Source organism: Chiloscyllium punctatum, chromosome 28 (assembly GCF_047496795.1).
Source record: "Chiloscyllium punctatum isolate Juve2018m chromosome 28, sChiPun1.3, whole genome shotgun sequence".
Lineage (NCBI taxonomy): Eukaryota > Metazoa > Chordata > Chondrichthyes > Orectolobiformes > Hemiscylliidae > Chiloscyllium > Chiloscyllium punctatum.
The window spans coordinates 6040617-6065784 of record NC_092766.1 but is presented as its reverse complement, the minus strand read 5'-3'; the positions used below and the strand labels follow the sequence as shown (position 1 = coordinate 6065784).

Genomic DNA, 25168 nt, shown 5'->3' with positions numbered 1-25168 from the left:
TCAGTGCTGAGGGAGTGGGCACTGCTGGAGGGTCAGCGCTGAGGGAGCGCCGCACTGTCGGAGGGTCAGTGCTGAGGGAGCGCCGCACTGTCGGAGGGTCAGTGCTGAGGGAGCGCCGCACTGTCGGAGGGTCAGTGCTGAGGGAACGCTGCACTGTCGGAGGGTCAGTGCTGAGGGAGTGGGCACTGCTGGAGGGTCAGCGCTGAGGGAGTGGGCACTGCTGGAGGGTCAGTGCTGAGGGAGTGGGCACTGCTGGAGGGTCAGCGCTGAGGGAGCGCCGCACTGTCGGAGGGTCAGTGTTGAGGGAGCGCCGCACTGTCGGAGGGTCAGTGCTGAGGGATGGGCACTGTCGGAGGGTCAGTGCTGAGGGATGGGCACTGTCGGAGGGTCAGTGCTGAGGGATGGGCACTGTCGGAGGGTCAGTGCTGAGGCAGTGGGCACTGTTGGAGGGTCAGTGCTGAGGGAGTTGGCACTGTTGGAGGGTCAGTGCTGAGGGAGTGCTGCACTGTCGGAGGGTCAGTGCTGAGGGAGCGCTGCACTGTTGGAGGGTCAGTGCTGAGGGAGTGCTGCACTGTCGGAGGGTCAGTGCTGAGGGAGCGCCGCACTGTCGGAGGGTCAGTGCTGAGGGAGCGCCGCACTGTCGGAGGGTCAGTGCTGAGGGAGCGCTGCACTGTCGGAGGGTCAGTGCTGAGGGAGCGCTGCACTGTCGGAGGGTCAGTGCTGAGGGAGTGGGCACTGCTGGAGGGTCAGCGCTGAGGGAGCGCCGCACTGTCGGAGGGTCAGTGCTGAGGGAGCGCTGCACTGTCGGAGGGTCAGTGCTGAGGGATGGGCACTGTCGGAGGGTCAGTGCTGAGGGAGCGCTGTACTGTCGGAGGGTCAGTGCTGAGGGAGTGCCGCACTGTCGGAGGGTCAGTGCTGAGGGAGCGCTGCACTGTCGGAGGGTCAGTGCTGAGGGATGGGCACTGTCGGAGGGTCAGTGCTGAGGGAGTGCCGCACTGTCGGAGGGTCAGTGCTGAGGGAGTGTCGCACTGTCAGAGGGTCAGTGCTGAGGAAGTGTTGTACTGTTAGAGGGTCAGTGCTGAGGAAGTGTTGTACTGTTGGAGGGTCAGTGCTGAGGGAACGGGCACTATTGGAGGATCAGCGCTGAGGGAGTGTGCACTGTTGGAGAGTCAGTGCTGTGGGAGCACCACACTGTTGGAGGGTCAGTGCTGAGTGAGTGCCGCACTGCCGGAGGGTCAGTGTTGAGGGAGCAGTGTACTGTTGGAGGGTCAGTGCTAAGGGAGTGCCGCACTGTCGGAGGGTCAGTGCTGAGGACAGCTGATTGCCTGCCCACAATTACCGATGGCTAGCTTTTGATTTCAGATTGATGAATCCAATTTTCAGAGCTCTAGCTACGACAGGTATTTCAACCCCTGTGGATCACTGCCTGACCTTCTCCTCCTCACTCTGTACTGAGTTCACCTTGGATGTAGGGTTTGGTGTGTTTGGGACTGAGGGAGAGTCACATATCTGGATGCATAGTCTGAAGTCCAGTGAGTAGGCCGCTGCTGACAGTGTCTGAGGTCACACAATTCCCATGAGGGTACAGCATCCAATTTCGGAGGGTCTGTAACCACAGACAGATGACCTACTCTCACGTCCACCTCCAAAAGAGGTTGCAGTTGCGTTTGAGATGCAAGTGCTCTTCAGATTGGAATAGCCTGCTTTCACACTGTAGGGGTTTCTATGATTCTTTTCACTGCATTCATGTGAGTAGTACGTGACAATAAAGTCAATTCCATTCAACTCTTGCAGTGGAAGCAGATGTTGCTGGAATACTGTGACAGCAAGTTATCCTCAAGCAACTCAGAAGATCATTGCTGTTGGAAGAAAGAAGATGAATTGTTCACCTGCTTCAAAAATATTGCCGCGTACCCCAAGTATGACCACGAGATAACAACCATCAGCCTGGTAAATGTGACAGACAATGCTCTGCTCACACTGTGTCAGAACCATTTAAAATTGCTGACCAAAAGGTAAGTGGCATGGATAGGATAAATAGACAAAGTCTCTTCCCTGGGGTGGGGGGAGTCCAGAACAAGAGGGGCATAGGTTTAGGGTGAGAGGGGAAAGATATAAAAGAGACCTGAGGGGCAACCTTTTCACCCAGAGGGTGGTACGTGTATGGAATGTGCTGCCAGAGGATGTGGTGGAGGCTGGTACAATTGCAACATTTAAGAGGCATTTGGATGGGTATATGAATAGGAAGGTTTTGGAGAGATATGGGCCGGGTGCTGGCTGGTGGAACTGGATTGGGTTGGGATATCTGGTCGGCATGGATGGGTTGGACCGAAGGGTCTGTTTCTGTGCTGTACATCTCAATGATTCTATGACTCTAAAAGGTGGGTGAAAAAACTGTTTGAAAAGGTCTTGAGTTTTGAGAGGCTTTGTTTTGATTTTCAGTTCTGAACCTTAAACTGCTGCTTCCCACACGGTCACCACCAAGTGTTCCTATGTAAGGGATCACAGATGTTGTAAAGCTTCCTCTACACTGTTCCCCATCAAACACTCCCAGGAACAGGGACAGCACGGGGTTAGATACAGAGTAAAGCTCTCTCTACACTGTCCTCCCATCAAACACTCCCAGGACAGGGACAGCACGGGGTTAGATACAGAGTAAAGCTCCCTCTACACTGTCCCCTCATCACACACTCCCAGGATAGGGACAGCACAGGATTAGATACAGAGTAAAGCTCTCTCTGCACTGTCCCCTGTATCAAACACTCCCAGGACACGGACAGCACAGGGTTAAATACAGACCAAAGCTCCCTCTACACTGTACTCTGATCAAACACTCCCAGGGACAGGGACAATTTGGGATTTGATACAGAGTAAAGCTCCCTCTACACTGCTCCCCCATCAAACACTCCCAGGGACAGGGACAGCACGGGGTTAGATACAGAGTAAAGCTCTCTCTACACTGTCCCCCCATCAAACACTCCCAGGGGCAGGGACAGCACAGGGTTAGATACAGAGTAAAGCCTACTCTACGCTGTCTCCCCATCAAACTCTCCCAGGGACAGGGACAGCACGGGGTTAGATATAGAGTAAAGCTTCCTCTACACTGTCCCCCTATCAAACTCTCCCAGGGACAGGGACAGCACAGGGTTAGATACAGAGTAAAGCTCTCTCTACTATGTTCCCCACCAAACTCTCCCAGGGTCAGGGACAGCACAGGCTTAGATACAGAGTAAAGCTTCCTCTACACTGTCCCCCCATCAAACACTCCCAGGGACAGGAACAGCACAGGGTTAGATACAGAATAAAGCTCTCTCTACACTGTCCCCCCATCAAACACTCCCAGGACAGGGACAGCACGGGGTTAGATACAGAGTAAAGCTCCCTCTACACTGTCCCCTCATCACACACTCCCAGGATAGGGACAGCACAGGATTAGATACAGAGTAAAGCTCTCTCTGCACTGTCCCCTGTATCAAACACTCCCAGGACACGGACAGCACGGGGTTAAATACAGACCAAAGCTCCCTCTACACTGCTCCCCCATCAAACACTCCCAGGGACAGGGACAGCACGGGGTTAGATACAGAGTAAAGCTCTCTCTACACTGTCCCCCCATCAAACACTCCCAGGGGCAGGGACAGCACAGGGTTAGATACAGAGTAAAGCCTACTCTACGCTGTCTCCCCATCAAACTCTCCCAGGGACAGGGACAGCACGGGGTTAGATATAGAGTAAAGCTTCCTCTACACTGTCCCCCTATCAAACTCTCCCAGGGACAGGGACAGCACAGGGTTAGATACAGAGTAAAGCTCTCTCTACTATGTTCCCCACCAAACTCTCCCAGGGTCAGGGACAGCACAGGCTTAGATACAGAGTAAAGCTTCCTCTACACTGTCCCCCCATCAAACACTCCCAGGGACAGGAACAGCACAGGGTTAGATACAGAGTAAAGCGCACTCTACACTGTCCCCTCATCAAACACTCCCAGGGACAGAGACAGCACAGGGTTAGATACAGAGTTATGCTCCCTTTACACTGTCCCCCCATCAAACACTCCCAGGGGCAGGGACAACACAGGGTTAGATACAGAGTAAAGCTTAATCTACACTGTCTCCCCATCAAACTCTCCCAGGGACAGGGACAGCACGGGGTTAGATATAGAGTAAAGCTTCCTCTACACTGTCCCCCTATCAAACTCTCCCAGGACAGGGACAGCACGGGGTTAGATACAGAGTAAAGCTTCCTCTACACTGTCTCCCCATCAAACTCTCCATGGGACAGGGACAGCATGGGGTTAGATACAGAGTAAAGCTTCCTCTACACTGTCTCCCCATCAAACTCTCCATGGGACAGGGACAGCATGGTGGTACACCATATGACATCGGACCAGAAATAAGGCCATCCAGCCTCACGGCTGATAAGTTTCTCAACCTCATTCTCCCACTCTCTCCCTGTAAACCTTGATCCCCTTGATATTCAAGAACCTATTGATCTCCGTCTTAAATATCCTCAATGACCTGGCCTCTACAGCCTTCTGTGGCAGTGAATTCCACAGATTCCCCACCCTCTGGCTGAAGAAGTTTCTCCTTATCTCTGTTCTAATGGGTCTTCCCTTTACTCTAAGGCTGTGCCCTCGGGTCCTAGTCTCTCCAACCAATGGAACCATCTTCCCAACATCCACTCTGTCCAGGCTGTTCAGTATTCTGTAAGTTTCAATCAGATCCCCCCCTCACCCTCCCAAACTCCATCGAGTATAGTCCCAGAGTCCTCAAACATTCCTCATACATTAAGCTTTTCATTCCTGGGACCATTCTTGTGAAGCTCCTCTGAACATGCTCCAGGTGCAGTACAACCTTCCTGAGATACGGGGCCCAAAACTGCACACAATACTCCAAACGAGGTCTGACCACAGCCTTATACAGCCTGAGATGTACATCCCTGCTTTCATATTTAATTCCTCTCAAAATAAATGCCATCATTGCATTTGCCTTCCTAACGACTGACTCAACCTGCAAGTTGACCTTGAGAGAATCCTGGACTAGAACTCCCAAGTCTCTTTGTACATCAGACTTCTGATACAGTTAGGTAGAGTAAAGCTCAGTCGACACTGATTCCCCCCATCAAATACAGAACTCTTTGTACAGGGACAGCACAGGGTTAGATACAGAATAAAGCCTCCTCTACACTGTCCCTCCCATCAAACACTCCCAGGGACAGGGACAGCACGGGGTTAGATACAGAGTAAAGCTCCCTCTACACTGTCCCCCCATCAAACACTCCCAGGGACAGGGACAGCATGGGGTTAGATACAGAGTAAAGCTCTCTCTACACTGTCCCCCCATCAAACACTCCCAGGGACAGGGACAGCACAGGGTTAGATACAGAGTGAAGCTCTCTCTACACTGTCCCCCCATCAAACACTCCCAGGGACAGGGACAGCACGGGGTTAGATAAATAGTAAAGCTCCCTCTACACTGTCCCCATCAAACACTCCCAGGGACAGGGACAGCACTGGGTTAGATACAGAGTAAAGCTCCCTCTACACTGCCCCCCCTCAAACACTCACAGGACAGGAATAGTACAGGGTTAGAGTTGGAATAAAGCTCCCTCGACCCTGCCCCCCATCAAACACTTCCAGGACAGGGACAATTTGGGATTAGATACAGAGTAAAGCTGCCTCTACACTGTCCCCCATCAAACACTCCCAGGACAGGGACGGCATGGGGTTAGATACAGAGTAAAGCTCTCTCTACGCTGTCCCCCCATCAAACACTCCCAGGGACAGGGACAGGACGGGGTTAGATAAATAGTAAAGCTCCCTCTACACTGTCCCCCCATCAAACACTTCCAGGACAGGGACAATTTGGGATTAGATACAGAGTAAAGCTCCCTCTGCACTGTCCCCCATCAAACACTCCCAGGACAGGGATGGCACGGGGGTTAGATACAGAGTAAAGCTCCCTCTACACTGTCCCCATCAAACACTCCCAGGGACAGGGATAGCACGGGGTTAGATACAGAGTAAAGCTCCCTCTACACTGTTTCCCCCTCCTCCAATCAAATACTCCCAGGGACAGGGACAGCAGTGAAGGGATTTGCCTTTCTGATGACGGCACTGTTGAATAAACTGACAGTTTAACTTGATCAGGGTATCACAGGGTTTTGTTTTAAAGTTTATGAACTACACTGTCATTCTCTCCCACTTCCTGGTGACCTTGGTTGGGAGAGTGAGATGGAGGATAAAATTCAACAAGGGGAGGAGCATGGAGAAAGGCAATACTTAGAAACGGATTTGTTTGTTGACTGAATTGTTTTTATGTATTCAGGCCGATATCCAAGCTATTGACGACGATACGGAGTGACTGCTGTTCCCATAGCAACCCAAAGCAGAGGAATGACTGTGTGGTCGAGAAGGTCAGGATATATCTTCTTTTGTGATTTGTTTGTTCCCTCCCCCCAGGTGGCACTTTTAGTGGTGCTGGCTGGCTATCTGACTGTGTCGGGCATCACAGACAAGATCATTGCGCCAGGCTACCACTGATACCAATCCCATCTGTGTGGAACACAGCAGCAAGGGATGCTGGTCCATCCCAACACAAACTCATGGTTTCAGTAAATAACTGGTTAGAGTCCAGAAAAGACATGGTTATCACACACAATTATAGAGTCAGAGAGTGGAACTGCACGGAAACAGACCCTTCGGTCCAACTCATCCATGCTGACCAGATATCCTAAATTAATCTAGTCCCATTTGTCAGCAGTTAGCCCATGTCCCTCTAAACCCTTCCTATTCATGTCCCCATCCTTTTAAATGCTGTAATTGTATCAGCCTCCACCACTTCCTCTGGCAGCTCATTCCATACACACACCACCCTCTGTGTGAAAAAATTGCCCCTCAGGTCCCTTTCCCCTCTCACCTTAAACCTATGCTCTCCAGTTCAGGACTCCCTCACCCCAGGCAAAAGACCTATTCACCCTATGCAACTCCCTCACAAATTTATAAATCTCTGTAAGGTCACCCCTCAGCCTCCGACGCTCCAGGGAAAACAGCCCCAGCCTGTTCAGCCTCCCCCTGTAGCTCAAATCCTCCAACCCTGGCAACATCCTTGTCAATCTTTTCCGAACCCTTTCATGTTTCACAACATCGGCGCACCGAAACCCTACATCGCTGAAGCTGGGCACCAACACGCTGACACCTCCTCCTGCGACCCCCTTGGCCACGATCACACCTGTCATCACCAAACTATCATCTCCAAGACCATCCACAATCTCATCACCCCAGCTGATCTCACAACCTCATCGTCCCCCAACCCTGCACCACCCTTGGTTCTATTTCTTACCAAAACTCCACAAACCTGACTGCCCCGGTCTCCACCTGTCAAAGAACAAAGAAAATTTACAGGTCAGGAACAGGCCCTTTGGCCCTCCAACCCTGAGCCAATCCAAATCCACTGTTTAAACCTACCGCCCAATTCCCAAGCAATCTGTAACCCTCTGCTCCCCATCTACTCATGCATCTTAAGTGAATCCACTGGGCCTGCCTCTACTACCTCCGCTGGCAATGTGTTCCAGGCACCTACCACCTTCTGTGTAAAGTACTTGCGTGTATTTCCCTTAAATATTTCGCCTCTCACCTTGAAAGCGTAACCTCTTGTTATTGAATCCCTCACCCTGGGATCTCTATCTACCCAGTCTATACCCTTCATGGTTTTGTAGACCTCAGTCAGGTCCCCCCCTCGATCTCCTTTTTTCTAATGAAAACAATCCTAACCTACTCAACCTCTGTTCATAGCCAGCACCTTCCATACCAGGCAACATCCTCATAAACCTTCTCTGCACCCTCTCCAAAGCGTCCACATCCTTTTGGTAATGTGGCGACCAGAACTGGACACAGTAGTGCTCCTGCCTCACTGAACTTCCTTCCATTTATCTTGACTCTGTGCTGTCCCCCTTGGTGCAGGAATTCCCCACCTACGTTTGAGATACCACCCAGGCTGTCCAACCCCTCCACGACTTTCAATTTCCCCTACTCCCAACGCCTCATTTTCACCATGGACATCCAGTCCCTCTACGCCTGCATTCCCTCATAATGAAGGCCTTCCAACCCTCCATTTCTTCCTCTCCCGCCGACCAACCCAGTCCCCCTCCACCCTCATTTGATTGGCAGAGCTGGACCTTACCCTCAGCAACTTCTCCTTTCAATCCTCCCACTTCCCACAAACCACACGGGTGGCTGCCTGCCTCTTCATAGGAGATGTGGAACAGTCCCTCTTCCACAGTTATACCAGCACCATTCCCCCTGCTACATTGATGACTGTATCAGTGCCCATAGAATCCATTACAGTGTGGAAACAGGCCATTTGGCCCAACAAATCCCCATCGACCCTCTGAAGAGTAACCCACCCAGACCCTTTCCCGTACCTATTATTCTACATTCCCCCAACTAATGCATCTAACCTAATTATCCTTGAGCACTACAGGCAATTTCCTATGGCCAATCCAACCTAACCTGCACATCCCTGGACATTACGGGACAATTTAGCATGGTCAATCCACCCTAACCTACACATCTCTGAGCACTATGGGCAATTTAGAACAGCCAATCCACCCTAATATCTTTGGACTGTTGAAGGAAACCAGAGCACCCGGAGGAAATCCACACAGACACGGGGAGAATGTGCAAACTCCACACAGACAGTCACCCGAGGCTGGAATTGAACCTGGGCCCGTGGTGCTGTGAGGAAGCAGTGCTAACCACTTAGTCACCGTGCCACAATGTGAACAGTTAATTCGTCACACCAACACCTTGCACCCTGACCTCAAATTCACCTTGTCCATCTCCGATACCTCCCTCCCCTTCCTGGACCTCCCCATCTCCATCTCCAGTGACTGACTACACACCAATGTCTACTACAAACCCACTGACTCCCACAGTTACCTTGACTACACCTCCTCCCGCCCCACCTCCTGCAAAGACGTGATCCCCTCCTTCCAATTCCTCCGCCTCTGCTGTATTTGCGGTCAGGATGAGCAATTCTTCTCCAGGACATCCTAGATTTTCCCACCCCAATCACATCTCCTCCATTTCCCACACTTCTGCCCTCAAACCCCACCCTCTGCAACCCCAACAAGGGTAGAATCCTCCTGGTCCTCACATTCCACCCCACCAATCTCCAAATCCAGCACAGCGTCCTCCCCCCACTTTCGCCACCTACAGTCAGACCCGACCACCAAATTTATATTTCCCTCCCCATCCCTATCTGCATTCCGTAGGGACCGTTCCCTCCGTGACTCCCTCGTTAGGTCCACACTCCCCGCTAACCCCCTCTCCACTCCTGGCACCTTCCCCAGCCACTGTAAGAGGTGCAAAACCTGCACCCGCATTGCACCTCCCTCTCTGCCCACCCCCTCACCTCCGTCCAAGGCCCCAAAGGATTGTTTCAAATGCGGCAGAGATTTACTTGCACATCCTCTCACCTCATTTACTGCATCTGGTGCTCTTGATGTGGTCTCCTCTACATTGGAAACACCAAGAGCAAACTCGCAGAATAGTTCAGGGAACCTCTTTGGTCCATATGCAGTAACCAACCTCACCTTCCTGTGGCCATTCACTTCAACTTCCCCTCCCACGTCCCTTGGGACATATCCGTTCTGGGCCTCCTCCACTGCCTACATAAGGTGGAAGATGAGGAGGAACATCTCATCTTCTGCCTTGGGAGCCTACAACCACATGGCACGAACATTGAATTCACCAGTTTCCAAATCTCCCCTCCCCACTCCTCATCCCAGATGCAACCCTCCAATTCAGATCTGCCATCTTGACTTGACCTGACCTAATCAGTTCCCATCTATCTGCTTCACCCTTCCCATCATCCGACCACTATCACCTCCTACCTTTACCCGCCTATCGGGTTGCCCCATCCCCCTTCCCCATTTATCTCTCAACCCTGTTCCCCCATCCCCAATCCTGAAGAAGGGTCCTGCCTGACACTTCGACTCCATTGCTCGTCAGATGCTTCCTGACCTGCTGTGCCTTTTCCAGTGCCAAGCTTTATCGAATTCTGGTCTCCTTCCTATCGGAAAGATGTGGTGAAACTTGAAAGGGTTCAGAAAAGATTGACAAGGATGTTGCCAGGTTTGGAGGATCTGAGCTACAGGGAGAGGCTGAACAGGCTGGGGCTGTTTACCCTGGAGCATCGGAGGCTGAGGGGTGACCATGGATTAAATTAGATTACTTAGTGTGGAAACAGGCCCTTTGGCCCAACAAGTCCACACCAACCCACCGAAGCGTAACCCACCCAGACCCATTCCCCTACATTTACCCCTTCACCTAACACTACGGGCAATTTAGCATGGCCAATTCACCTGACCTGCACGTTTTTGGATTGTGGGAGGAACCCGGAGGAAACCCACGCAGACATGGGGAGAATGTGCAAACTCCACACAAAGAGTCTCCTGAGGCGGGAATTGAACCCAGGTCTATGGCGCTGTGAGGCAGCAGTGCTAACCACCATGCCACCGTGCCGCCCAAAACCTTTTGTAAACCTTATAGAGTTTTACAAAATTATGAGGGGCATAGATAGGATAAATAGACAAAATCTTTTCCCTGGGGTCGGGGAGTCCAGAACTAGAGGGTATAGGCTTAGGGTGAGAGGGGAAAGATATAAAAGAGACCTACGGGGCAACGTTTTCACACAGAGGGTGGTACATGTATGGAATGAGCTGCCAGAGGATGTGGTGGAGGCTTGGTACAATTGCAACATTTAAGAGGCATTTAGATGGGTATATGAATAGGAAGGGTTTGGCGGGGTATGGGCCGGGTGCTGGCAGGTGGAACTAGATTGGGTTGGGATATCTGGTCGGCATGGACGGGTTGGACCGAAGGGTCTGTTTCCATGTTGTACATCTCTATGACTCTATGACTCACAACGTCCTTCCTATAGCAGGGTGGTCTGAATTGAATGCAGTATTCCAAAAGTGGCCTCACCAATGTCCTGTACCAGCAGCAACACGACAACCCAATTCCTCATTAAACAACATGGTTATGTATAGCTGAACCCTAGCATTGTGCTTCATTTAGTTGGCCAGCTGAATCCAGCTCAGCTGTCAGTAGAAGTTGGTACTCACTGATTTGCCAGTAGGAAAGCTCAGTACTGTCATCTAGTGTCTGCCATTGATAAACAAATTGTGGCAGAGACTTGGGAACATCAGAAGAGGTGGCGTCCCTGGAGTTAAGACAGTGAGTGTTTGCTGCTCTGCCATCAGTTCAAATCTATCTCAATCAATGGGGGAAAAAAAAGATTCTCATCACATTAGGAGACAGAACGATATCGCGAGTTAATTTGGACTGCCTCCAACATGAATTCAGACAAACAGGCTGCAGAAATGAAAGCATTCCTCAACAATGTATAAATACACTCATGCTTCCTGCTGTGACAATGTTGAGAGAACTTTATTCTGTTTTGAACCACATGCTGTCCCTATCCTCGGAATGTTTGATGTGGGGACAGTGTAGACGGAGTTTTACTCTGTATCTAACCCCGTGCTGTCCCTGTCCTGGGAGTGTTTGATGTGGGGACAGTGTAGACGGAGCTTTACTCTGTATCTAACCCCGTGCTGTCCCTGTCCTGGGAGTGTTTGATGGGGGGACAGTGTAGAGGTAGCTTTACTCTGTATCTAAACCCATGCTGTCCTTGTTCTGGGAGTGTTGGATGGGGTGACAGTGTAGAGGGAGCTTTACTCTGTATCTATCCCCATGCTGTCCCGTCCTGGGAGTGTTTGATGGGGGGACAGTGTAGAGGAAGCTTTACTCTGTGTCTAAACCGAAACTGGATCTGTCCTATGAGTGTTTGGTGGATCAGTCCAGAGAGAGCTTTAACCTGTATCTAGTCCTGTGCTGACCATGTCCTGTTGGATCCTGATATCTCCAATCCTCGTTGCTAACTTCCCAAAATGAAAAAAGTTAAAAATCACACAACACCAAGCTATAATCCAACAGGTTTAATTGGAAGCACACCAGCTTTCGGAGCGATGCTCCTTCATCATCACTGTCGCTCCGAAAGCTAGTGTGCTTCCAATTAAACCTGTTGGACTATAACCTGGTGTGGTGTGATTTTTAACTTTGTACACCCCAGTCCAAAACTGGCATCTCCAAATCATTCCCAAAATGAGAAGCTGACTCATGGCTGTGATTCCTGGTCATGGTCGTGGTGGAAAGATTACCACAGTAAGTTACAAAGAACTGTAAAACTTCAGATGAGACTCCTTACTGTCTCATTTTGTTTCCACAGAAACGGTCTTTCTTTAGTCGCATCTGTGGCAGTCAAAATGCTACTCGGAAAAACCATCTGAATTGCTGCTCCCATGACACTGAGTCCTGCTTCAATACTCTTTATCTGTCCAACATTACAGTGGCCGCTAGGTATAATTTCTAAGTGGTATGGGGAACCTTGTGGTTCAGTTGGTGATGGCTTCAAGCGATTCAAATATATAAAGTGAAATATTAAATGTCTTGATTCTCTGGTTTGTAGTTTCTGCTTTGGATAAATTTTAATACATTTAAGGGATGCTCAATGGGGTCATTTTCACAGGTGTCTGTCCCTCTCACAAAGATACCTGAGTGATATGATTAGCTGGTCATCGCAGCTACACAGAGTTCTCAGATTTTCATGATGTCTGAATATCTTCAGAGTAGCACAAGGACAGAGACTGATGGCACGAGGTGGAGAGTCTGATAGAATGATGAGAGGGGAGAGGCACAGAGAGAGAGACACACACACACATACACACACACACACACAAAGACATACAGATCAAGTGAAAGACAGACATATCGACAGAGGGATAGAGAGAAACACACATACAGGGAACAGAGAGAGACATATACAGAGACAGAGAGAGACACACACAATGGGACAGACAGGTGCAGAATGAAAGACACCAATGACATCCTTGAGATTTTGTCAATTCCAATAAATTCTTGAAATCATCTTCAGATTTAACTAATCATTTCTTTTTGGATGGGTGCGGTGTGTTTGTAGTTAGTGTTCAGTCAGACCTGAGTACAGCATGACACTGAAGGCAGTGTTCTGACTGGGGGATAAGGCATGTACCTTTTAGCTATGTGGTAAGTCTTGGGTTGCTTTGTGTCCTTTTTCGCAGGATCAGTTAAAAGGTTATTTGCGGAATGCTTTACTGATGATGTGTCTTTGCTTTGAGAGAGGCTAGGTGCCAACTGGGATGACTCAGTTTTCATGAGAAGGTTTGAGCTCCTTCCTCTGGCTGGATTGACACTGGCAGTGCCCATTGCTGAGAGAGTGCCGCACTGTCGGTACACTGTCTGTCAGAGGAGGCATCAAACCAAGAGGCCTCTCGGGTAAATACCCCAGACAACTACTGAAGAATGGTAGTGGTGGGGTGGAGTTCTTCCTACACCCTGGCCAGCATTCCCATTAATACCACGAAAGAAAAGCTGACCGAGCATGCATTCTTGTGGGATCTTGCCGTGTCTGAAATGTTTGTTCCATTTGCTAACACTCCAACAGCCAAGTGTAACAATTATGCACTATTTACTGACCGTATGCTTACGTTTAAGTGGACAGAAATGTTGGCTATGGGCTTTTAAAAATGGCCAACCTACCAGCAAATTGCCCAAAAGAATTTGTCTGCATTCTGTCCGTGTGAGACGTGAAGGATTTTTGATAAACTACCCCATGCACAGGCCAAAGGGTTGGGTGCTTAACTTTGTTCACTAGTAACAGCTTGTATTATCTGGTCACATTACAGTGCCTGGCCAAAAACACATGAGATTGTAGGGAATATAAGTGGGAGTGGGTCACTCAGCCTCTCCAACCTGCTACATCATTTGCTAAGGTTGTGACTGGTCTGTTTGTGGCTTCAAATTCTCTTTCCTGTTTGCAGCACATCAATGTTTACACCCTCATCAATCAAAACTCGATCTAATTCAGCTCTGAATATATTTAGTGACCTAACCTCTGCTGGGCGAGAGAATTCTAAAGGCTAACAAAGAGAGAGAAAAAATATCCTCCTTTAGTAGGTGACCTCTTCTTTTCAAATGATGCCCTCTGGTGTTTAGAGTCCTCATCGTTCATGAGAAAAATCCCCTCAGCATCAAGTCCTCCGCCTCAGAATCTTCCATTTCAATAAGATTAACTTCCATTCATCTCAACTGTAATGCAGGGAGGGACAACCTGCTCAACCTTTCTTCATGTGACAAACCCTCCGGCCCAGCAATCAGCTGAGTGAATCTTCTTCCAACGCGAGAGAGTATTTTCTTAAGCAAGGAGGGTGAAGCTGTAACAGTACTCCATGCAGAATCCACCAATAGCCTGTGCGGTTGTAGCAAGACTTTGTTTTGAGCTCCGGCCCTTGCAATAAAAGCCAATATTCCTTCTACGTTGTGATCTGTGTATGAGGAAACCCAGGTTCTTTTGTACTGTAACATGCTCTACTTTCTCTCTATTTAAACAATATTCTGCTCTTCCTTTCTCCCTGCCAAAGTGGGCAGCCTCACATTCTCCCACATCATACTCCATTTGTCCAATTTTCGTTCAAATGCCTAAACAAACCTCTTGTATCCTCCTCATGGCTTGATTTCCTACCTATCTTTATATCATTAGCAATTGTGGTGATAGTATGGTTGGTTCCATCATCCAGACCATTGTTGCAGACTGTAAGAGGTTGTGGCCCCCTTACAGATCCCTGTGGCATTCATAGAGAGTCATAGAGACGTACAGCACAGAAACAGACCCTTTGGTCCAACTCATCTATGCTGATCAGATATCCTAATTTAGTCTTGCTTGATGAGCCTTTTAAATGTTGTAATTGTACCAGCCTCCATCACTTCCTCTGGCAGCTTATTCCATACATGCACCATTCTCTGTGTGAAAACGTTGCCCCTCAGGTCCCTTTTATATCTTCTGCCCTCTCACCTTAAACCCATGCCCTCTCGTTTTGGACTCCCTTACCCTGGGTAAAAGACCTCTGCTCTTCACCCTATCCATGCCCCTCACGATTTTATAAACCTGTATAAGATCACCCCTCAGCCTCTGACTCTCCAGGGAAAATAGCCTCAGCCTATTCAGTTTCTGTCTCTCTTGCTCAAACTCTCCAACCCCGGCAACATTTTTGTAAATCTTTTCTGCACACTTTCAAATGTAACAACATATTTCCAAAGCAGGAAGACCAGAACTGAACATAATATTCCACTAGTTACAGTTTTCCAATCTGAAAATCACCTACTCACCCCAACTTTCTATTTCTTGTTTGTTAGCCAATCCTTTTATCCAGGCTAATATTTCACCTCCAAATGTAAGCTCCCACTTCATGTTCTGAGGGCAAAGGAAATGCTTTGAGGATGCCCCCCCCCCAAAGCCTATAAAGTCACCCCTTCAACCTACAATGCTGTAGAGAAAAATGTCCCATTCTATCCAGTCTCTCCTTAGAACTGAAACCCTCCAGTCCTGGCAACATTCTTGTAAATTATTTTTCTGTACCCTTTCTAGTTTAACAACATCCTTCCATTAGCGGGATGACCAGAATTGGATGCAGTATTCTAAACGTAGCCTCAGCAATGTCTTGTTCAGTCGCAACATGACCTCCCAACTCCTATACGCAATGTTCTTCCACTGCAGGAACAATCTCCCCAACATGAATGGCATGGTGCCATTGTCAGTCTACTCATTCTCCCTTTGGCCACTGTTATTACCCACGCAGGTTGTAGGGACCTCAAACCTGATGAACAATTCCTCAAGGGCTGAGGTTCCTCCTCGACTGCCTTTGGGATCTCCGTTTCTGCCTCCCTCTTGGGCGTGACACCTGATCCACGAGGTGTAATGATCCCCTTGGAACAAAGTGTTCAGCTAACTTCCCCCCCCGCCGATGCTTCACAGCATCTGAAGCTCAGACGTCAGTGCACTAACTCTGAGTTGAGGGTCATCAAGCTGCAGACACTAATGGCATTTGTGGATGATGGGTTTGGCCTGTAATCACTGATGTTTAGAAGATGAGAGGAGACTTTATTGAATCAAACAAGATTCTTATCAGATTTGATCGGGTAGATGCAGATAGCTTGCTTTCACTTGTGGGATAGTCTAGGCCCAGAAAGCATACTCTCAGAATAAGGGTGTGCCTTTCTAGGACAGATGAGGAGAAATTCATTTTCTCAGAAGACAGTGAATTTGTGGAATTCTTCAGCTTAGAGATGACTGCAGAGGCTGGGTTGTTAAGTATATTCAAGGTCGAGGTTTGGTTTGATTTGATTTGATTCATTGTTGTCACATGTACCTGGGTACAGTGAAAAGTTTTGTTTTGTGCGCAGTACAGACAGATCATACTTTACAAAGTGTATTAGGGTAACAGAACAAAGTGAAGAATAGTGTGAAATGGCTGCAGAGAAGGCGCACAAAGAGTGAGATCAAGATCAAAGACGTTTAATTGTGTGTTTCAGATCTCCAGCTTCCTAATGTTATTTCAGACTTTTACCCAGTACAGGGATCAAAGGTTATAAGGAAAATGCTGTAGAGTGGAGTTGAGGATTATCAGATCAGCCACGATCTCCATGAATGGAGGGGCAGACTCAACGGGCTGCTTCTGCTACTACACCTTGTGGTCTTAAGGGGACCATATGGGTGTCCGCCAACATCCACATACAGGAGGTCCCTGGGTTACAAATGGGTTCCAATCCTGAGTACGTTTGTAAGTCAATGTTTCTGCAAATCGGAACAACACAGTATAATATGCCCATTCGTTTCACTCATGGGATTTTAAAAATTAACAGTACATAGTCTCGTTTGTAAGTACCGGTGTTAGCAAGACAGGAACCAATTGCACTCCAGCTGTACTTCCCTACCCTGCCCACATTTCTGTGTTTTATTTAACAAGTAAAGTTTAATATTGCTGAAGGAAAAGACGTGTTGTTAAAACTCCTTTTCCAGCACACTGTGAGAATGTAGCCTCCAGAGTACACTCAGTTCCATTATAACTATCTCAAAATGTTAGAAACACTCAATTCTGTTCAGCGATCGGGGAGGGAATTATTGCAAGGTTTATGATAGGTCACACAGGACAGTCTGTGGGTCATGGAAGAGGAGTCCAAAGGACACAGTTATTTTAGGATGAGAGGAGTCTTTTTCCTGCAATAGGGTTGTCATACGATGAGAGATTGGGTTGACCGGACCTGTATTTACCAGAGTTTAGAATAATTACAGAGGGTTTCATTGAAACATCGAATCCGGGCAAGGAAGGGCAAGTCTTAATGCAGGGATGATGTTTTCCTTGTTTCGTGGACGGGGACGGGGTGGGGGGGGGGAATGCTACAGTCCAGAATAAGGATCTCAAGATACAGAGGAAGCAATTTGGGACACAGATGAGAAAACATTTCTTCATTCAGCAGGTGGGGTGAACCTGTAGGATTCTCCGTACAGCATGGAAACAGACCCTTTGTCCCAACCAGTCCATGCTGACCATGTTCCCAAACTAAACTAGTCCCACCCTGCCTGCACTTGGCCCATGTCTGTGCAAACATTTCTTATTCGTGTACTTATCCAAATGTTGTAACTGTTCCCACATCCAGCCCTTACTCATGCCACACACAAACCACTCTGTGTAAAAAAAAAAATGCGCCTCATGTCTTTTTAAAATCTTTCTCCTCTCACCTTAAAAATATGCCTCCAATCTTGAAATTCCCACCCTATGGAAAAGATGCCCGCCATTCACCTTATCCATGCCCCTTTTGATGTTATGAACTTCTATAAGGTCGTCCCTGAACCTCCTACCCTCCAGTGATAAAAGTCTCAGCCTATCCAGCCTCACCTTATCATTCAAACCCTCCAGTCCAGACAACATCCTGGTAACTCTCTTCGGAATCCTCTCCAGCTTAATGACATCCTTCCTGTAACAGGGAGACCAGAACCGGACATAGTACTCCAGAGGTGGCCTCACCAACGCCCTGTACAATCTCAACATCCTTAGAAATGTGTGAAAGGCAAGTAATTGAATATACTTCAGAAAGAAACAGCTAAATTTCTGCGGAGCTGAGAAAGTGGGAAGGTCATTGGCTTTGGGTTGGGGGATAGCCTTGAAGGGCTCAGGAGAATTAAGAGTTCAGCATACCTGAGAGAAGAGGGTTTCAGGCAGTATTTGCTTGAATATAGCTGAGCAAGATTGGAACTTGGGCTGGGCATGGTGGAGAGGGGTAGTAGAACTCAGGGATAAGACTGATTCAAACTATTGGTGGAGGGCTGGACTTATGCTTGCGAGTGAGTGCTGACCTGCAATTTCGGAGTCCAAGGGAGCTCAGGTCTAGGAAAGGAAGGTGATCAACCAGAACAGGAGCAGTCATTGAGACAGTCCATGACACAGCGACTTGTGAGAGGGACAGCTTAGCAAAAGAATTGTAATCTCTTAGAAAATTAGATTTGATGAACCATCATGTCTTTAATAACTGGGTGAGAAATCTGTGAGATCTGTTTTGATTACATTTGCTATTTGATTTGCACTGTGCAGTGGTCAAGCACAGTCTATTGGCATATTTATCATGTTAATTCTGGGCGTTAAATATGAATTGTGCGTATATAGTAGAACGTATTAAAGTTCTAATGTATAATAAAGTTCATTATTTGTTCAACATAGTGGAATCTTGTGGCTTTATTCTCTTGGTTTATGTGCCCAGACATCACACAATTTGACTACTTTAAAAATAAAAGCCACTAGTCCCTAGCAAGTTTGTAACATAAAAGTTATGTTCAGGTCCAGGATCGTAACAAGGTAACAGCTGAAGTTCTCTTCAGAATGTTCAACTGAACGTGCCCTCCAAACAGTGCATTTCAGACCTTAAGCTACTTACATGATGCAATTTTATACTGTTTTAGTTCCTTTTGAGAATTACTTTCAATCAGTGTTGTCTCTTTCTTGACACTTTCACAAGTGGGGAAAGGTTTGTGCCATCTGCCCTGTCTTATAAAAGTTCATGGTTAAAAGGCATTTAGCATGATTGCCGTGATTGCTCAGACTTTTGAGTACAGGAGTTGGGGAGACATGTTGAGATTGTACAGGACATTGGCGAGGTGTCTCCTGAAGTACTGTCTCCAGTTCTGGTTGCCCTGTTATAGGAAGACTACTATTATGCTAAAAATCACACAACGCCAGGTTATAGTCCAACAGGTTTACTTGCAAGTACAAGCTTTTGGAGCGCTGCTCCTTCATCAGGTGGCTAGTGGGGCAGGATCAACCACCTGATGAAGGAGCATCGCTCTGAAAGCTAGTGCTTCCAAATAAACCTGTTGGACTATAACCTGGTGTTGTCTGATTTTAACTTTGTCCACCCCAGTCCAACACTGGCACCTCCACAAAATTATTAAGCTAGAGAGGGTTTAGAAGATCTACCAGGATGTTGCTGGGAATGGAGGGTGGTTTGGGCGAGGCTGGATTGGCTGGGATTTCTTTCACTTTCACTAAGACTTCTTTCACTCTCCAGTGTGTAACATAACCTTCAGTCCAACTCATCCATGCTGAACAGATATCCTAAATAAATCTAGTCCCATTTACCGGCATTAGTTCACATCCCTCTAATCCTTTCCTATTCATATACCCATCCAGATGCCTTTTAAATGTTGTCATTATACCAGCCTCCATTACTTCCTCTGGCAGCTCGTTCCAGACATGCACCACCCTCTACATGAAAACGTTGCCCTTTAGGTCCCTTTTAAATCTTCTCCCTCTCACCCTAAACCTATCCCCTCTAGTTCTAGACTCCTCCACCCCAGGAAAAAGATCTTGACTATTTAGGCAAAAGTGAGGACTGCAGATGCTGGAGATCAGAGTCTAGATTAGAGTGATGCTTCATCAGGAAGGACTTTTACCCGAAAAATTGATTTTCCTTCTTCTCGGATAATGCCTGACCTGCACCATTCTAATCTATTCCTTGACTATTTACCCTATCCATGCCTCCCGTGATTTTATAAACCTCTATAAGTTCACCCCTCAGCCTCCGAAGCTCCAAGGAAAATAGCCTCAGCCTATGCAGCCTCTCCCTATATCCCTCCACACCCTCCAACCCTGGCAACATCCTCGTAAATCTTTTCTGAACCCTTTCAAGTTTCCTTGCTAGCTGATTAATCTCTGATCAAGTCCAAGATTGATTTCTAGACATTGATGGTATTGCATGACTGTGTGGGAGACATGAGATCAGCAATGGTCTCAGATAACAATTCACTTCTGCTTCAATATTCACTGACACTGGCCGACCATTTGTGAGCTCTCACAGCAGATCTTATTCTCACATTTTTTACAATTATTCTGCACTTTTAAACCTCAATTCATGTTCTTAGCAGCCATACCTTTGTATTCCTTGCTCTTGTTCAATCACATTCTGACCTTTGCATGATTTGCCTGTACTGCATGAAAAATAAAAATTTTCACTGTAGCTGGGTACATTTGACAATATATCGAATCAAATAAAAGACCACAGTAAATGTTTAAAGATAAATCACTAAACCTGGAACCAAAACCTGGGACTTTAGTCTGGATAATTCATGATTTCTAAGACAGTTTCAATAAATCTGGAACACAATATTCAATTTTGTTTGTCTCTGCCTTCTAACCCATACTCACAATCGACTAGGTTGTATGTTCTGTTACAGTTAGAAGTCACAATAATCCTGGTACTGAAATGTTCAGGACATCTCTTTGTTCTTCTCTCTGGGTCTAACACAGGAGGCCATTTGCCTCCTTAAGGATGTCACACAGGATCAGAAGAAGGCCCATGCAACTCTTCAAATGTTGCACTGGATCAAAAGGAAGCCAGCCAGGCCCTTTGAGTGCGTTACATAAAGAACAGGAGGAGCCCATTCAGCCTCTCAAACTTGTCTCACAAGAAGAAGTGGCCCCCTCGAGTTTGGTTCACAGAACAGAAGGAGGCCCTTTGTTATACAAAAAACTGCAGAAGGCCATTCTGTCCCTTTGAACCTGTTAATCAAGGATTGCAGTCGTTAAAGAAGGCAGCTTACCATCACCTTCAACATGGCAAGTAGCGACAGGGTGAATAGCCAAGATCTTTTCCCCAGGGTAGTGGAGTCCAAAACTAGAGGGGCATAGGTTTAAATTGAGAGGGGTAAGATTTAAAAGGACATCTTTATTACACAGAGGTGTGTATGGAATGAGCTGCCAGAGGAAGAGGTGGTAGTTGGCACAACTAAAACATTTAAAAAGCATCTGGATTGGTATATGAATAGGAAGGGTTTAGAGGGATGTGGACCAAATGCTGGCAAATGGGACTAGATTAATTTAGGATATCTGGTCAGCATGGAGGAGTTGAACCAAGTTTCAGTTCTGCTCATCTCTGTGACTCTAATAAATGCTGGGCCAGCCAGCAATGTATGAACAATAAAAGAGAAAAAGGCCACTCACTACTTGAGCCTGCTCCACATAAAGATGAAAGTGAGGACGGCAGATGCTGGAGATCAGAGCTGAAAAATGTGTTGCTGGAAAAGCGCAGCAGGTCAGGCAGCATCCAAGGAGCAGGAGAATCGACGTTTCGGGCATGAGCCCTTCTTCAGGGCTTATGCCCGAAACGTCGATTCTCCTGCTCCTTTGATGCTGCCTGATCTGCTGCGCTTTTCCAGCAACACATTTTTCAACACATAAAGATGAGCACATTCAGCCTCATTGTACAAGATCAAGAGGAAGCCATTCAGCCCTTCTTGAATCTCTTATACGTGATCAGAAAGAGTGTACTGAAACCCTTCAGGCTGTTGCACAGGAACAGGATCAGGAAGAGGCCATTCAACTCCATCAGTGATTGCTACATTGTAACTGAAAAAGGCCATTCAGCCCCTTCTCACAGTACGTTACACAGGGATAGGAGAAGGGCCATTTCAGCCTCTCAGGTTTGTTACCTAGGAACATAACCCATTCTCAACCTTGTTACACAGGAACAAGAGGAGGCTCATTCAGCTACCTTGAGCCTTTGACACAGGAAAATGAGGAGATTGTTCAGTTCCTTATCAAACCTGTTGTGCAGGAATAGGAAGCCTATTCAGTCCCCTCTTTGAACTTCTTACACAGGAACAAGAGTAGGCCATTCAGCCTCTCTTCAGCCTGCCATACAGGAACAGGAGGAGACATTTTAGCCCTACTCGAGCCTGCTACACAAGGAGTCATTCAGCCTGTATGAAGCTATTATATTAGAACAGAAGGAGACCATTCAGCTCGTTACAGCAAGAGTCCATTCAGCCCCTCCTTCAGCCTGCTACACAAACGCGAGAAAGCCATTCAGCCCCTCAAGCCTATTACACAGAATAATGTATGTCTTTTCATTATTCTGTACTTTTAAATGTGGACTGAAACGGGAAACAATCTGTTTTAAAAACCAAAGATTGCTGAGGAACTACTGCACGTTCTTTGAAAGCAAGCAACTTGACACTCATTGGAAGTACTGTTTACACAGCTGCTGCTTCAAACAGTAGTTGGAGAAGATGCAGACACAGTGCAGGCAAGGGTGAGTACAAATGAAGATTCAGTCGGGCAACAGGTCTGTGGACTATTGTCCAGTTATCAATGACAAAGGCCTTCAACTAACAACAACTATGTGATTGGTTCTCAAGCAGCTGAACTGCTTGGGGGTTGTGAACGAGAATGGGGAGAAGCCATTTATCTCCACCAGCTCAGGAGCTTTTTGTGTTCTCTGCATCAAAAGCCTCTTTAACCCTACAGATTTGTTTTTACCAGGGAGGCTTTTAACACCAATTTATCCATGTTTCAGAATAAACCAAAAAAAAGTTTATGTATTTGATGAGATTCATTTCAAGAAACCCTATAGTGTGGGAGCAGGCCATTTGGCCCATCAAGTCCACATAGAATCTTTGAAGAGCATCCAACCCAGACCTGTCCCCATGCTCTATCCTTGCATTTCCCTGGGTAATCCACCCTAACCTGCACATCTTTGGACTGTGGGAGGAAACCCATGCAGACACAGGGAGAATGCGCAAATTTCACACAAACAGTCACCCAAGGCTGGAATCGAACCTGGGTAGCCCTGGCACTAGGAGGGAGACAGTGCTAACCACTGAGGTACCGTGCTGTCTTTTAGCGGTGCTGTAAGGTGTGACTTTTAAGTAAAGAGTCAGAGACATTTTAAAGTATGAACCAGCCTCCTTCAAATCAATGAAAAACTCTGAAGGAAGATTGAGAAGCAACTTTCTGATCAGCACAAGAACCGTCTCAACAGACCCTGTGAACAGAAAGCACTGAACTGCTTTCTCAATTTTCCCTCCGTCCAAAACATCCATGTTTTTTCTTTCCTCTGTGTATGTTTAAAGGGGTTTGTAATCGGATCAGTTTTATTTAGTTGTTATTCCTCTTTTTGTATCAACGATTTGTACCTAGGTACTTTGCGTCTAAGATGGTGTCATGAGAGGCAAGGCTGGAAACCTTTCACGGTACTCCTCCAGTACATGTGACAGTAACACCTAATTCTATTTCTATATGCTGACATGAAATAAATATGATTTGGAGACGTTGGTGTTGGACTGGGGTGTACAAAAGTTAAAAATCACACAACACCGGATTATAGTCCAACAGGTTTAATTGGAACCACTAGCTTTCGGAGGGCTGCTCCTTCATCAGGTGGTTATGCCATCTGATGAAGGAGCTTCCAATTAAACCTGTTGGACTATAACCTGGTGTTGTGTGATTTTTAACTGTGAAATAAATGCAGAAACCTGGCCTGTGCTTTCCGTCAACCCGGGTGTGAAAGTCAGGTAAATTGGAATTAGATTACTTACAGTGTGGAAACAGGCCCTTCGGCCCAACAAGTCCACACCGCCCCGCCGAAGCGCAACCCACCCATACCCCTACATCTACCCCTTACTTAACACTACGGGCAATTTAGCATGGCCAATTCACCTGACCTGCACATCTTTGGAGTGTGGGAGGAAACCGGAGCACCCGGAGGAAACCCACGCAGACACGGGGAGAATGTGCAAACTCCACACAGTCAGTCGCCTGAGGCAGGAATTGAACCCGGGTCTCTGGCGCTGTGAGGCAGCAGTGCTAACCACTGTGCCACCCATAATTCCGGGTACTTCCCTCATAAAGTCTTTAATTTTTGTGCCGACCCCAGAAATAGTGGGGCTCGATTTCCAGCACGCTACCCAAGTGAGGCAAAACAACTGGAACAGACTAAGAGCGTCAAGTCTGTTCTGACATTTACTGAGATTGCGACTGATCTGCATATACGATCAATTTGAATTCTGAAATTTTCAATGAAGCATTCTTAGGATCTTGGCTCGGCCACTGACTTTGAGGTGGCACTTACTAAAAATGTCGCAAATTCAGCCACTCAATTCTCCTTAATATTACTCCCACAGCTGAAAATCCTGATTCCTAAAGAAGGGCTCATGCCCGAAATGTCGATTCTCCTGTGCCTTGGATGCTGCCTGACCTGCTGTGCTTTTCCAGCAACACATTTTCAGCTCTGATCTCCAGCATCTGCAGTCCTCACTTTCTCCTCGAAGATATTACTCCCACAAGTGGTAGAGATAGAGAAGTGATAGGGAAGTGATAGAGCATCCCCACTGGATGTAGGATGGCCTCGTGGACAGCAAGTCTCAGTTTTGGATATTTAAGTTACAAATCCTGGAATTTTCAGCAAGCGATGCAGCAGATATGAAATCTACAAAGGAGAAAGGAAAGAAAACAAATTCCTATATTGGGAAGGATCTGAAAAATTCCAATTTTATCAGGAACATCCTAGAGTAGGTTGAAATCCCCGGTGAAATTCTGTTTTGTTCTGCAAGCGTGAGATTTCAGGAATTTTCGGAACTTCCTAGTTCCCTCTCAAGAAACCGATTTGTAAATGTATTCAAATTTAAGGAACCTCATGATTCCTGGATTCAAAATTGAAAATTTTGATGCACCTTCTGGAGTATTTTCCTTTTTCAATTTGTCAAATCCCCTCACATCTGGACATTTCCTTGAGTGCCTGGACTGGTTTTTTTTGGAAATTGCCAAATCTGCGGCAAAGCTCTGGAATTTTTCTGGAACATTCTAGACCTTCCCTGGAACCTACCTTATAGAGCTCTGGGAACCTCCCTCCCACCCCCCCCACCAGCTTGCAATTTTCAAGAACAATTTGATTGCAATTTTCTAG

The 25168-nt window shown here is 47.2% G+C and overlaps 1 protein-coding gene across 1 annotated transcript in view; it reads left to right on the top strand.

Moving 5' to 3' along the window:
- ecm1b (extracellular matrix protein 1b) overlaps window positions 1-18646 on the top strand; it is a 28556-nt gene extending 9910 nt beyond the window's left edge. Inside the window, exons 4-6 of the mRNA XM_072548787.1 lie at window positions 1795-2015; window positions 6327-6414; window positions 12291-18646. Coding sequence (XP_072404888.1) covers window positions 1795-2015; window positions 6327-6414; window positions 12291-12434 — 453 coding nt within the window. The 3' untranslated portion in view covers window positions 12435-18646. The remainder of the gene's footprint in view (window positions 1-1794; window positions 2016-6326; window positions 6415-12290) is intronic.
- The last annotated feature ends 6522 nt before the right edge of the window (window positions 18647-25168 follow it).